Source organism: Megascapheus bottae, chromosome 8 (genome assembly GCF_031878675.1).
Source record: "Megascapheus bottae isolate mThoBot1 chromosome 8, mThoBot2.hap1, whole genome shotgun sequence".
In the NCBI taxonomy this organism is placed as follows: domain Eukaryota; kingdom Metazoa; phylum Chordata; class Mammalia; order Rodentia; family Geomyidae; genus Megascapheus; species Megascapheus bottae.
Window position 1 is genome coordinate 61,902,682 of NC_143516.1, and position 13,614 is coordinate 61,916,295.

Here is a 13,614-nt window from a genome sequence, read left to right on the forward strand (position 1 = left end):
TGCCAGTGACTGTATATAGAGATTCCCCTCTTGAACACTTGTTTGTTAAACATGTCATTTGAAATATGAGGTAAAAATCAATGTTAATAAATTCTTTAATTAAAAAAACAGAAAATGATCAGCAAATTTACAGACCTTCTATTTTTCCAAATGATACTCACGGCATATGTATATACACTTGGGCTTATACTTGATAGCTGGGATGTAGCTGGTAAGTACCATTTGTCTAAAGAGGTTTTTTTACAATATCTCTGGAACACGTTTTTTAAAAGGAATTGGAGCTGGAAATGTAGCGCAAGAGTATTGTGGTGTCTAGCATGTAAGACTCTCGGTTGCATTCATAGAACCACAAAAATAAACTATTAACACATATTGGCTATTTGGAAAATACTAATAATAATTGTCTGTCACGTAGATTGGTTGAACAATTTATGTGGAAATACTTAAATTTTCCTGATGAATTGCTTAAAGGACAGAAAACTTACTGCATCTTAGATACTTTTTTTTTTTTTTTGTCGGTGGAGAGGCTTGAACTCTGGGCCTAGGTGCTGTCCCTGAGCTCTTCAGCTCAAGACTTCCACCCTACCCCTCTTAAGCCACAGGGCCACTTCTGGTTTCCAGGAGGTTAACTGGAGATAAGAGTCTCATGGATTTTAGTGCCTGGGCTGGCTTTGAACCATGATCCTCAAACTCATCCTCCTGAGTAGCTAGGATTACAGGTGTGAGCCACCGCATATGGCTGCATCTTAGATTCTTATACTCAAGTTTCCTCAGACAGACAGCTGAAACATTGTAAAACATTGTTTTACAGGTAATAGACACTTCTGCTAAAGTTTTCCTTTTATAGAAACAAGTTATTTTTAGTTTGCTATTCCCACAGTAAGTATCAGACTTCTAGGCATTTTATCTCCCTGAATTCTTGCAGACAGAAAGGGGTGAGATTTCTGTCACACATTCTGCCTCAATCATCAATTCTCTTATAATTCAGAAGTTCAGAGTAGTATGACTCAACATTGACTGGGGAGGGGGGAGGGGGAGAGGGAGACAGTGAAATGTGGGGGAGGAAGAAGGAGAGAAACAGAGAGCGGGAGGGGGGGCACAAAACTATCCATTAATGGAAACATGCCACTTCCCCCGCCCCAAGTGATCTTAGTATCAGATAGTCATTCATTTTAAAAATTAATCCATTCAAATTAATATTTTAAGTTTCCCATCTAACAAGGTGTAAAAGTGTAGAAGTAGTGAGGTTACCTCAGTTTCTGATTTCTGTAGTTAGTGACTTTAGGGAAGCATCAGTGGTTTCTCTGAAACCAAACACAGTCACTAGAAGATAAAAGTATGAATTTTGGCCAGCTCTTAGACATAGTGCTGAGATTACTGAGGAAGGTTGTTTCTTCAGGTAAAACAGAACCATAGTTTCTTGTGTATCATGTTCCAACCAATTACACCATCTAGTATTTCTTAAAATTTTTTAAATACTCTTTCAGAGAAAACATTATATTCTTCAATAAAACTGAAAAAGTTAAAAAAAAAAAAGGATGAATTTTGGATCGTGTTCCTAACTCGACCCAGGTTACTTGAGGTCCAGTGGTCTCCACACTGGTTTCTCGATTGTGTATGTATGTGTGTGTGTACCAGTCCTGGGGCATGCACTCAGGGCCTAGGTGCTGTCCCTAAACCTTTTTTGCTCAAGACTAGCACTCTACCACTTCAGCCACAGTCCCACGTCAAGCGCCTTTTGTGAGTGGGTACTTCATTGGAGATGAGAGTCCCACAGGCTTTCCTTCCCTGGGCTGGCTTTTGACCATGATTCTCAGATCTCAGCCTCTTGCATAGCTAGAATTTCAGGTGTCAGCTACTGCCCAGCTCAGTTTCTAGATTTTTAGTTGCTATTTGGTTTATGGTGTATACCTTCCAATTTTATGCTTCGATTTCTTTTCATTTATTTGTGGCTCCCTATAAAATTCTATGCATTTGTTGTAACTATATTGGTGAAATCATTTTTCTAGTATATTGAGTAGGAAACTGCATGAGGAACATATGATAGATGGTAATATATAAATTTACATATAAATAAAGAGAATTATTTTATAACAAGATTGAGCCACAGTTCTAACAGCTGTCTATGAGCTTCCACATCTGCTCATTTTTGGATGCCAAAAATTTGCCTTTGTTAAATGGCCCTTTAGTTGGAAGAGATGGTAGAAAAATAGAGGTGACATTGATCTCAAACTGTGTCTCAAACTGAGTCTCAAACTGATATGTCGAATAGAAACACTCTGGTGCAAATACCTAAAGATAATTTTAAAAATAAAGAAAAACCAAAGACCCCACCCAGTAATCTTTTTATTTTTTTTAAATCCACAGCAAGTTGGCATTGATAAGGGGGACATTCCCGACCTCACTCAGGTAAGTGGCTCCCCCTGGGAGTGCTAGCCTGTGTGCAGTTAATCCTTCAGTAGAGCCAGAGTCTTTTTTTTCTACTTTTAAGTTGTTTTTAATTATTATTAAAAGTTTATTAACACTGGTTTTTTTACATCATATTTCAGATGTCAAGTTTAACAAACAAGTATTCAAGAATGGAATCTCTATATACAATCACTGGCACATAAATTTAGAAACAAAATTAAAATTAAGCTGAGAGCTTGTCATAGATATATATTGATCTATATATCAACATGTCTATAAAATATATATGTGCCATCATAGATTTATATGTCTATATATCTCCAAGTTCATGTCAATAGCCTTAAGTACCGAAGTACTAAGTCATTACTCTTGTGCTATTTGGATCTAGTTTCCACATATCAAGGAGACCATATACCTTTTGTTCCTTTGGTCTTGGCTTATCTCACACAACATGATTCACTCTAGTTCCATCCACTTCCCAGCGAATGCCATTATTCTATCTTGTCTATTGGCTATGTCGAATTCCATTGTATATATGTACCACATTTTTATATCCATTCATCTGTAGTGAGACATCTGGGTTGTTTCCATTGCTTGGCTATTGCCAATAGTGCAGTGATGAACATGGCAGTGCAGGTGTCCTTATAATATCCTGGGTTAATATAATGAATGATTGTTGTTTTTAAGGTACTATGTTATCTCTCATCTCTTTTGCTGTCCCTTGGTTATCTCATATTGTTACAGTATCTCACTTTGTTACCTGATATATTGGATATATATGTATTTGGTAATTTGCAATTGGATAGGGAAGGGGGAAAACAAGATGAGGGGAAGAGGTGGAGTTGGGGGGAGGGAAATGGGGACCAAGACATGTGAAAGGGTATCAATGTATGGGAATTAATGCACCTTCTATCTGGCAAATATCATGTAACCCTTCTATTAATTACAATAAAAAATATATGGAAAAAAAATAATATCCTGGGCTATGATGCTCAGGGTTGATGCCGAGGAGTGGTATGGCTGGGTCGTAGGGAAGGTCTCTTTGTAGTTTTTTGAGGAACCCCCAAACTGCCTTCCAGAGTGGCTGTACTAGTTTACATTCCCACCAGCAGAGCAGTAGGGTTCTTCTTTCTCTACATCCCGTCAGCATTTATTGTTGTCTGAGTTCAGAATATTGGTCATTCTGATTGGGGTAAGGTGGTATCTTAGGTTGCTTTTATTTCAATTTCCTTTATGACCATGGATGATGAGTATTTTCTCATGTTTCTTTGCCATTTTTGATAAGTCTCTCTTTAGTTCCCTTGCCCATTTAGTGATTGGTTTGTTGGGTCTGGGAGGGATTAGTTTCTTGAATTCCCTGTAGATATTGAATATTAAGCATTTGTCTGATATATTATTTGTAAATATCTTTTCCCAGTTTGTTAGCTGACTTTCTACTGTAGTAGCTATGTCTTTGGGCAGAAACTTTTTATTTTTAGGTAGTCCCATTTGTTGCGTCTCTCTCCAGTCTATTGTGACCCAAGCCAGAGTCTTGTAAGCTTGTAACCAGTTTTTACCAGCCAACCCATTCTCTTGGAAATTACTCCATTTTACTTATTTTTGCTTCCTGTTTCTGGACCATATTTCTGGAGGTAATAGGCAGATTTTCTTGCCCTAAGTATGAGCTCTTCTTCTCATTGTTGAACTTGAATCAAAAGGAAGCCTGGGACAGGAACCGCGGCATTGCACAGGGCGGGCGGCATAGCTCCGGCTCCCTCTTTTCCCCCCTGGAAGGGTGAGAAGAGTCTATGGGGCACCCACCGCTGCCGCTGCCACCGCTGCTAGGTGCTGTCTCTATGGCGAGAAGGAAGAGGAGGAGCGCGAGCTCAGAGACACAAGTCCATTAATAAAGGATAAAATATTTATGAAGTAAGTCTTCAATCAAGTATAACATTTTGATGCTTGGCATATAGACTCCTTTAGCCCTCACTATGCCAGCAGCAACTGTAGATCATAGCCAAAGAATTTGTGAAGTTTGGGCTTGTAACCTGGATGAAGAGATGAAGAAAATCCGTCAAGTTATCCGAAAATATAATTATGTTGCGATGGACACTTGAGTTTCCAGGTGTGGTTGCGAGACCCATTGGAGAATTCAGAAGCAATGCTACTATCAGTACCAACTATTGTGGTGTAATGTAGACTTGTTAAAGATAATTCAGCTAGGACTGACATTTATGAATGAGCAGGGAGAATACCCTCCAGGAACTTCAACTTGGCAATTTAATTTTAAATTTAATTTGACGGAGGACATGTATGCTCAGGATTCTATAGAGCTACTAACAACATCAGGTATCCAGTTTAAAAAACATGAAGAAGAAGGAATTGAGACCCAGTACTTTGCAGAACTTCTTATGACTTCAGGAGTGGTCCTCTGTGAAGGGGTCAAATGGTTATCATTTCATAGCAGTTATGACTTTGGCTATTTAATCAAAATCCTGACCAGTTCTAACTTGCCTGAAGAAGAACTTGACTTCTTTGACATCCTTCAATTATTTTTTCCTGTCATTTATGATGTGAAATACCTCATGAAGAGCTGCAAAAATCTCAAAGATGGATACAGGAAGTTGCTGAATAGTTAGAGCTGGAAAGGATAGGACCACAATATCAGGCAGGATCTGATTCATTACTTACAGGCATGACCTTTTTCAAAATGAGAGAAATGTTCTTGGAAGATCACATTGATGATGCCAAATATTGTGGTCAGTATGGCCTTGGTTCCGGTTCATCCTATGTACAAAATGGCACAGGGAATGCATATGAAGAGGAAGCCAACAAGCAGTCATGACATGAAATAATCCTTTTATTTTTTATTTTATTTGAGCTGCACACAAGCTTGTATATAGGTTTTATCTCTGTTTGGATTCCTTGAACATTATACAAAACCTTTTCTCCACCTTTCATGGCACATTTTATTTTCTGCCTTTCAGAACTAAGTATGACTGATCCTATCTCAGAACTTAATGAGTAGAAGTACATTCAAGTTAAATTTGGCCTTAATTTAATGTATGTGTTAGCAAGTATGTGTGACCGAGTGGGGAAATCATCATACTGAATAATTTGATAAACTACCTACTTGAGCTTCCCCTCCCTCCAGTCCTAAATTAATTAATATCACCTGTAATTTATTTCCCTGTTTCATGTCTTTCCCTTCCATTCTGCGGGAGTTTTTAAGTATTTAAGAGTATGGACCATCAATTTTGCACTTTAGAGAGTGATTCCAATCCTCTGTTTTATCTCAGAAATTGTGATTTTTCTTGCTCTTAGCTGGGAAAATGACCATTGGCCAATTTTATACAGTATTTGCTTGTTTTTGACCTACAGAATATAGTACTTGTATTGTGCAAACTGTTGATTCAGCAAGACTAACAACAGCCAAAAGACAAGGAACTACTGAGGAGCTTAGTAACTACTATTTCTATATGTAGTGTTTAATCTTACAAGCACATCTCATGTGTGTCATTTCTAGTTGGCATGTGTAGGCTGCTCTGTGACTAGAGAACTTTCAAACAGGTTTACACCCTTCAGGAAAAGGCCCTGGTGAATGGACATTTAGTGTCTACCAGGAAGCTGGCATTCAAGATTGTGAAGCTACAGTTATTTTATGATACATTTCCCTTTATCTGGTTTCTTTATTCTATAAGTGCTTACCTTTATTATCTTTTTTTAAATTTTATAGCCATACTTATGATGTTCTTGATTTGTTGATTATACAAATCAATTTCATTAAAGTCCAAAGATAACAAGTTTTTAGGTATATTGTATATCAATTTATCAAATTAAGAGTCAAAATTTGTGCTTTCATAGCTACAAAAATAATGGAGAGATTTGGTGCAAAACAACAAAATACAATATATATATATATATATACATATACATATATAGCTAATAGTTACCTGAGGAGTGTAATGCTTGTTTATTTTTTTGTGTATATCTCTACAGTCTATTTTATATATATTGACAAAAGAGACTGTGAAATATTTAGCCAGGCAGAATATGTGACCAGGCCAGAGCATGTGTAGGAAGACTTTTTGGTAATCATTAAGTCTACCCGAAGTGATGGACTACAAGTCATAATGCGTTACCTACACTTTAATCAGTAACATTAGTAACATTAGCAAATCTCCAGTTGTTAGCAAGATTAGTTTGTTTCCCTTGTACATTCTTTATTATATTCATGATACTACAATGCTGTACTGGGTGGTCCTTTTTAAACAGAACATTATTTGAAAAAACAGAGGGTATTTGTTTTTAAAGCTTTTGTAAATAAAGGCTTCAGAAATAAAAAAAAAAAAAGAAGCCTGGCTAATCAAAGGCCTGGGCCATCGCTCAGTGCCTCTTTATGGATGTAAGAACTGTCTTCATGCTTGAACCCCTCATTTTCACCATGTCCCATTTCTAGGGACATGGAGCAGGGGCATGAAGAGCAAAACCAGAATCACAATTCATTTGTATTCACTCTGCTTCCCTTTGAAGAGGACAGATTTCTCAATATGAAAGAATACTTTTTAGAAGTCATGGTAGAAGGCAAGTTATTTTTCTGGGGCTGGTCCAGTAAGGACAACAACCTAGAAGCTCCCTGCCTGCTCTCCTGTCTGTCAAGAATACAATACAGAGCTCCTATCACTCAATCACCGTGTTGCAGGCCTGCAACTATGTGCGAGCTGTCTCACGGCAGACACGACTGCGCCTGTCTATTCAGGTGCAGTGGCAAATGTCTGTCCTAAACACATCCTTTTAATAGAATCAACATGGTGGAGAAAAGGTAGAAAAGAATTAGAGCTACCATCTTATATACTAATAATGAATGCATTCATACATTATTTACATGAGTCTCTTTATAAACTAAGATTCATTATAATAAAGAAAATTATCACAATAAAATTGCCCACTTTTTAATAGTGTTTATGTTTTAAAATTTCTGGGGCCTGGTGGTAGAGTGCTTGCCTAGCATGCACGAAGACCCGGGTTCAATTCCCGGTACCCCACATACATAGCAAAAAGCCAGAAGTGGTGCTGAGGCTCAAGTGGTAGAGTGCTAGCCTTGAGAAGGTTCAAGGACAGTGCTTAAGCCCTGAGCTCAAGCCCAGGACTGGCAAAAAAAAAATTCTCTGTTCTTTACAATGCCTTGGAATATTACACATCTAAAGTAATATTTTCACTTTCATTAAACATGATAAAAATCCAGTGAGCCTGTCTTCTTAATTTGTGTTAATGACATGGAAGATACTGGAATTCTTCGCAACTAAAATTCAGATCACAGTTCAGAATGTGGTGGCATTGTGTATTGTTCTAATTGAAAAAATGGAAAATACCCATCACCTTTATAATAGTAGTTTTAAAAAATGGGAAATAGCTTGTAATATTATGGTTACCAGACTATTAGTTTAACATTCTTTGGCTCCTACTTGAAAATACTAGTATCTGAGTGCATACCTGGATTAGATACTGGCATCATTTGAGTGTGATAAAATTTAATGTGCATGAAATACTTAGAAATCACTTTATGATAAGTATATTTATCTTTATGATCCTAAAATATAATAATATAAAAGCGAATGTTAAGCTCTGCCAGAAAACCATGCAGACATCCAGGCCCAAAGGACAAAGACAAGGTTTATTGCCAGCAAGGGGCCAGCAAAGACCCCTTCTCACAAAAACAGAAGTGCCGGCTCTTATCTGAGGTGACCCATATAACCTACAGGAGCTTGGAGGAGCTGGGAGATGGGGTCCTATCTATGACTAGAGGCTTCATCCTGGCAGGCTAGAACTTACGGCTGCTGCCCAAGTGGCAGGTAAAGGGTGGTGCCCAGGTCTACCCAGACCTGAAGGTCACACTAAGGGGATCTTGTTGCTTTATATGACTGTAACTGCCCACAGGCATACCATCACAAGGTCAGGAAGGTGGAGGTGGGTTAATTACTGCCTGTTCCAAATGGGCCTACTGTTGCTTTCGAGAAGGGTGAGCTAAGCTATGGGAGAGGAACCCAACAGACTAACAGCAAAGAAGTTAGTTTTCTTCATTTTCCATTAGTAACAAATATTTATATTGTAATTTTTGCTAAATGTTCTGGATGAAATCTAATCTTTTATAATCTAGATATTAAACTATCCAGTGATCGATGTTAGAAATGGCATGTCATCTATATTTTAACACTATGGACAACTCCTTCTTTGAGATAAATGAAAGACTATGTATTTCATCAAAATTGGCAGTCAGGTAAGAATAGGTGCTTGTTTAAGACTGTGCGTCTTGGGCCAGGAGCATAGCCTTGTAGAGTGCCTGCCTAGTATGCATGAAGTCCTGGGTTCCATTCCTGGGTGCCACATACACAGAAAAGGCTGGAAGTACTGTGGTGTTCTGGCTCAAATGGTAGAGCATTCACCTTGAGAAAGCCCAAGGATAGTACCCAGGCCCCAAATTCAAGCCCCAGGACTGGCAAAAAAAATGATGTCATTGAAAAATTCATGTATTTGTGTTTAAATTTTTATGGAAATTCACATAATTTTTTAAACTCCAGAAAACACACCAGTGAAGCTTATAATCCTACTCAGGAGGCTGAGCTCTGAGGATCGAGGTTTGAAGCCAGCCAGGGCAGGAAAGACCTTGAGACCCTTACCTCCAGATAACCACCAATAAGCTGAAAGTGGAGCTGTGGGTCAAGTAGTAGAGCCACTAGCCTTGAGCATGGAGGGTAGGGGTGGGGACAAGCAAAAACCTGTGGGACGGCAGCCAGACTATGAGTTCAAGCCCCAGGAACAGCACAAAAGAAAAAATAATCCCAGAAACATTTATTATATAAGCTGTGTTTTAAACTCTATGTTTTCATGGTTTGGGAAGCATACTTCACCCTCAAAGAAAAGCATGCCCTGGATCAAGTGGAAAGCTGTTCTATGGCAGAGATTCATTTGGATCCTGTGGCACTGGCTTCTGCTTCTTGTGACTTAGAGACCTGTGAAGTTCCTTAGTTATAATGTTATTATCTTTAAGGATTTACGATTCAGCAAATCATTTTCTGAATATGGTGCACCATGATCCATGTCCCACCCCTGTCAACTTCCCCCATCCCTCCCACCCCACCACTCCACTCCACTTTCTAACTTTCATGTAACGTGCATTCTCTTCCCCCTTCCTTCACCTGCCCTCTTCTCTTCACCTCCCCAACACCTTCCAAGTACCAGTGCCCTGGTGTTCATTTTGTTGGGCTGGGAGTGAGTTTTCTAAGGAATGGCAATTTTAATTCTCCCCAGTAAATACCATACTTCATTGCATACATTCATCTGCACCTGGTATGCATTTACTTACATGTTTTTAAATTCCCTCATTTTAAAAAATCCTCTAGTTTGGTTCTCTTGTAAACATTTCGGTTCCAATACAAAAGTCTTTTATGACTCTGCAGGTAGTTGTGGCTTCTTGTGGGATAATTAGCAACAGACAGCTAAACACGCCACCCATGATTGCTACTTAGAGCCCCTTCCCCAGGGCGAAGCTAGGAAATGAACCCCACTATGACAGGTCTGAACTGGAATGTAAAACTGTCTGGGAATTGTCTTCTAGATAATGTGAGCGTGAACCTAGAAATGGGGCCCATGTGCCAGGTTGTGATTAGATCCCGCTCCTTCCAAGGCTTCTCCCTGGCTAACGTGGCATGGAATCTAGCCGCAGTGATGGACAGGGAGACAGAGGAATCCTGGAGAGCACTGGGCAACCTAGTGACTGAGGACAAAATAAGGCAGTTCACCCAGAAAATACTTAACACTCTTCTTACATCCAAGTGGAAGAGGAATTCACTTTGGACCTTTTATTAAAGAGTGCACAGTTATTACCAGAGTAGCCCTGTTAAAGTTTGCAAATAAAACAATCACAGTATTTAAATGATTGATAAATATCAATAAGATGTTTGAAAGATCTTTAAATTTTGTATTTAGGGTAAGAAGTGAAATTAGGCATGAAATACTTCTTTTTTTCATATATTTTTATTATAATTAATAGAAGGGTTACATTGTATTCACCAGATAGAAGGTGCATTACTTCACAAACATTGATACCCTTTCCCATGTCATTCCCCCCCCCCCGCTCATCTTGATTTCCCCCCTTCCCTATCCAATTTCAAGTAACCAATTAAGCATATATAAAATATATCAGATAACAAGGTGAAATATTATAACAATATGAGATAACCATGGGACAGCAAAAGAGATAAAAGATAACAGTACATTAAGGACAACAATCACTCATTATATAGCTTTTGTTTCTATATCCTGGAGGTCCTTACATTTAGCATCATACTATGTCATATATATGCACAGCATATCAAATAATTTCTTAGAGCTACTGATCATGATGCTGAATGATCTATTAATTGCTTTGTTTCTTTTTTAATGACGGTTTATCTAAATTGCTTTAGCTCTAAGTTTCCTAAGCATCTGAATTGTAGATGAAATGCTTTAATTTTGATTCCTGGCATACAATCAGCTATAAATTATTTCAAGAAAATAATTTGTCTGTATATGTGTGTGTTCCAAATTTAAAACATTTTCATTTACAACAACTACCTTAGGTTTTGATGGCAGGAATTTGGTCTCCTTTTAAACACTGTACCACTGATATATGGGAACCATGGCACACTGCTATGGACTATAGCTTCACAGGAGGATTTCTTGTTTTTGGATTGGTGTTTCTTCTAATTGATCTGTTGACACTGCATTTTTTTAATGCATAAGATAATACTTTACAAGAGCAGAAGCATTCTGGAAGTCTTGCTACTTTGAAGAGTAGGAGCTCATGTTTGCTTCCTGTCTAGTGGGCAGAGGAAGGCACAATTTCCTACTCTCCAAGCCATTGAGAATGAAACCTTTTGTTTTCTCTGAAAACAGTTGTTTCTCTTAGAGTTTGACCATCTTTAGGTAATGAGGCATTCTGAGATTCCCACAGGCCATCCCTGTGCAGTGTATTGATAAACCCCTTAGTTTTGCAGTCTCAAGTTCTGTGTCAGATTTCTCTTTCCATTGTTGTGGATTTTATGATTTCTACTTCATTGTCAGTTTTCCCAGCTATTAAGAAAATCTACAAGATGGAATTACAAAATATCTTTTTGATGTTTTGTTTTACTGTAGGGAACTTTAAGAAAATACTGCCTTTTCCTGTTAGCTCATGTTTTTAAATCTTTATTTTGTGGTTATAAACACCATTTGTTTTTTGTTGTTGTTGCTGTTGTTTTGGTTTTTTGCCAGTCCTGCGCTTGAGCTTGGAGCCTAAGCACTGTCCTTGGACTTTCTCAAGGCTAGAGCTCTACACTTGAGTCTCAGCACCACTTCCAGCTTTTTTCTGTGTATGTGGTATGGAGGAATCAAACCTGGGTCTTCGTGCATGCTAGGCAAGCACTCTACCACTAGGCCAAACTCCCAGCCCCCCATTTGCTTTTCTTAAACAGTGTTTTAAAGCTAGGTATACCAAAGAATTGCACTTTTTACATTGAACTTCACATTGAGAGGTCTCAAGTCTTCTAACTGGAAGGAAGTTCTATGACTTAAAACATGAACATTTGAATTCATATATCCAAGTTTTCTTTATTCCATCATCAAAATCCTCATCAAATCATCAAGTACACATTCATTTTAAAATGTTCAGGCCATTCATGGGCTTTCTCATTCCGGTTTATTCATTAGTGAGTACATATTTTTTTATAGCTTAGGACCCTACCTGATTTATAGAGATGATTTTTCTTTATCTCACATACAAATTCATTTTTTCCCAGTTCTGGGTCTTGAACTCAGGGCCTGGGCACTGTCCTTGGGTTCTCTCAAGGCTAGAGCTCTACCACTTGAGTCACAGCACCATTTCTGGCTTTCTTCTATGTATGTGATGCTGAAGAATCATACTCAGGTCTTCATGCATTCTAGGCAAGCACTTTACCACTAGGCCAAACTCCTGACCCACAAATTCATTTTTTAATCTTCTGAGTGCAGGATGGGCACCAGTGGTTCATGCCTGTAATATATACTACTCATAAAGCAGAGGGAGAGATACTTATGGTTCAAGGCCAACCCAGGTAAAAATTCTCATGACCCTTCCTCTACCAGCAGCTGGATGCCCATCTGTCATCCTCACTACATGGCAGGCTAAGATGGGAGAATCCCAGTTCCAGGCCAACCCCAACAGCAAAATAGACCCTGTCCAGTAGAAAAAGCTGGGTGCCACTGCACCCCACAAAATCTTAATTTTTATTAACTATTAAAGTTGTGTTTCTCCTCTGCTTTCACTTAGTCCTCATTTAAAAATCTGATAACCATATTTTAGTCAAACATTGTTAAGTGAGCTTTTCCTGTGTTTTCATATTTCTGTCCATGTAGACTGGGGTAAAATAACTTCTGTTGTGACTGTGTTTTCGGGAAGGGGATGGTGAACTTGACTCAAGTTTACTGCATGTAAGTAATGTCTTAGTAAAAACCTACCCAATGTCACCTCTGCACCAAATCCGCGGCTGTGGCACTGTCTGGTGTGCAGCGGAGTTCTAGCGTATTTAAGATGGACCTGTATAAGAATCCATGGAATTGAAATATGTGCCAAGAGAATCCAGAATGACATGATCTCCTCACGTAGGGTCAGGATAGACCTCCACCATGCAGAGTCGCGGTGATGTGACGGTGTTGACTTTGAACAAGAACAATGCAGACACTTATTTTTACTTTCTTATTGTAGGCTCCCAGCAGTCTTATGGAGACCCTTGAACAGCATCTAAATACATTAGAAGGAAAGAAACCTGGAAACAAGTACGCATTAGTTGTATATTCTAAGTAAGATAAGAAATACTGAGTCACTGGTAGTCGTGAGACTTGTGTGTAGTTTACACTACTATGATGTCTGTGTATGCATTGTTGTCACTTTTCTGGGTTCCCTGGGGACCCCTGAACATCCTGTCCAATTACAACAAATTGTATGACCTCACACACAAGCAACCCATTTGCAGGCTAACACAGCAAGTCAGAAGGTTGTTCTTGCCATGAGAAGGAATTCACAAGACAAAGAAGAGTTGTTCATACTGAAAATTTTAAAGTGCTTTGGTTGGTGATGACTTAAAAAATAATAAATTCACAAGTATCCTATCACTAGCCTCGTTGGGGTTAAGAGCAAAGACCTCGAGTGTTTTCTAGAGTCCAGTTTCTCCT

At 38.6% G+C, this 13,614-nt stretch overlaps 1 protein-coding gene and 1 pseudogene across 7 annotated transcripts in view; both read left to right on the top strand.

Annotated features, from left to right (window-relative positions):
• Snap91 (synaptosome associated protein 91) overlaps nucleotides 1-13,614 on the top strand; it is a 114,938-nt gene that overhangs the window by 60,470 nt on the left and 40,854 nt on the right. For all 7 annotated transcript variants that reach the window (XM_090338501.1, XM_090338500.1, XM_090338502.1 and 4 more), the window contains exons 9-10: nucleotides 2,368-2,409; nucleotides 13,148-13,218. In XM_090338501.1, coding sequence (XP_090194627.1) covers nucleotides 2,368-2,409; nucleotides 13,148-13,218 — 113 coding nt within the window. The remainder of the gene's footprint in view (nucleotides 1-2,367; nucleotides 2,410-13,147; nucleotides 13,219-13,614) is intronic.
• LOC150060020 (CCR4-NOT transcription complex subunit 7 pseudogene) lies at nucleotides 4,242-5,436 on the top strand (annotated as a pseudogene).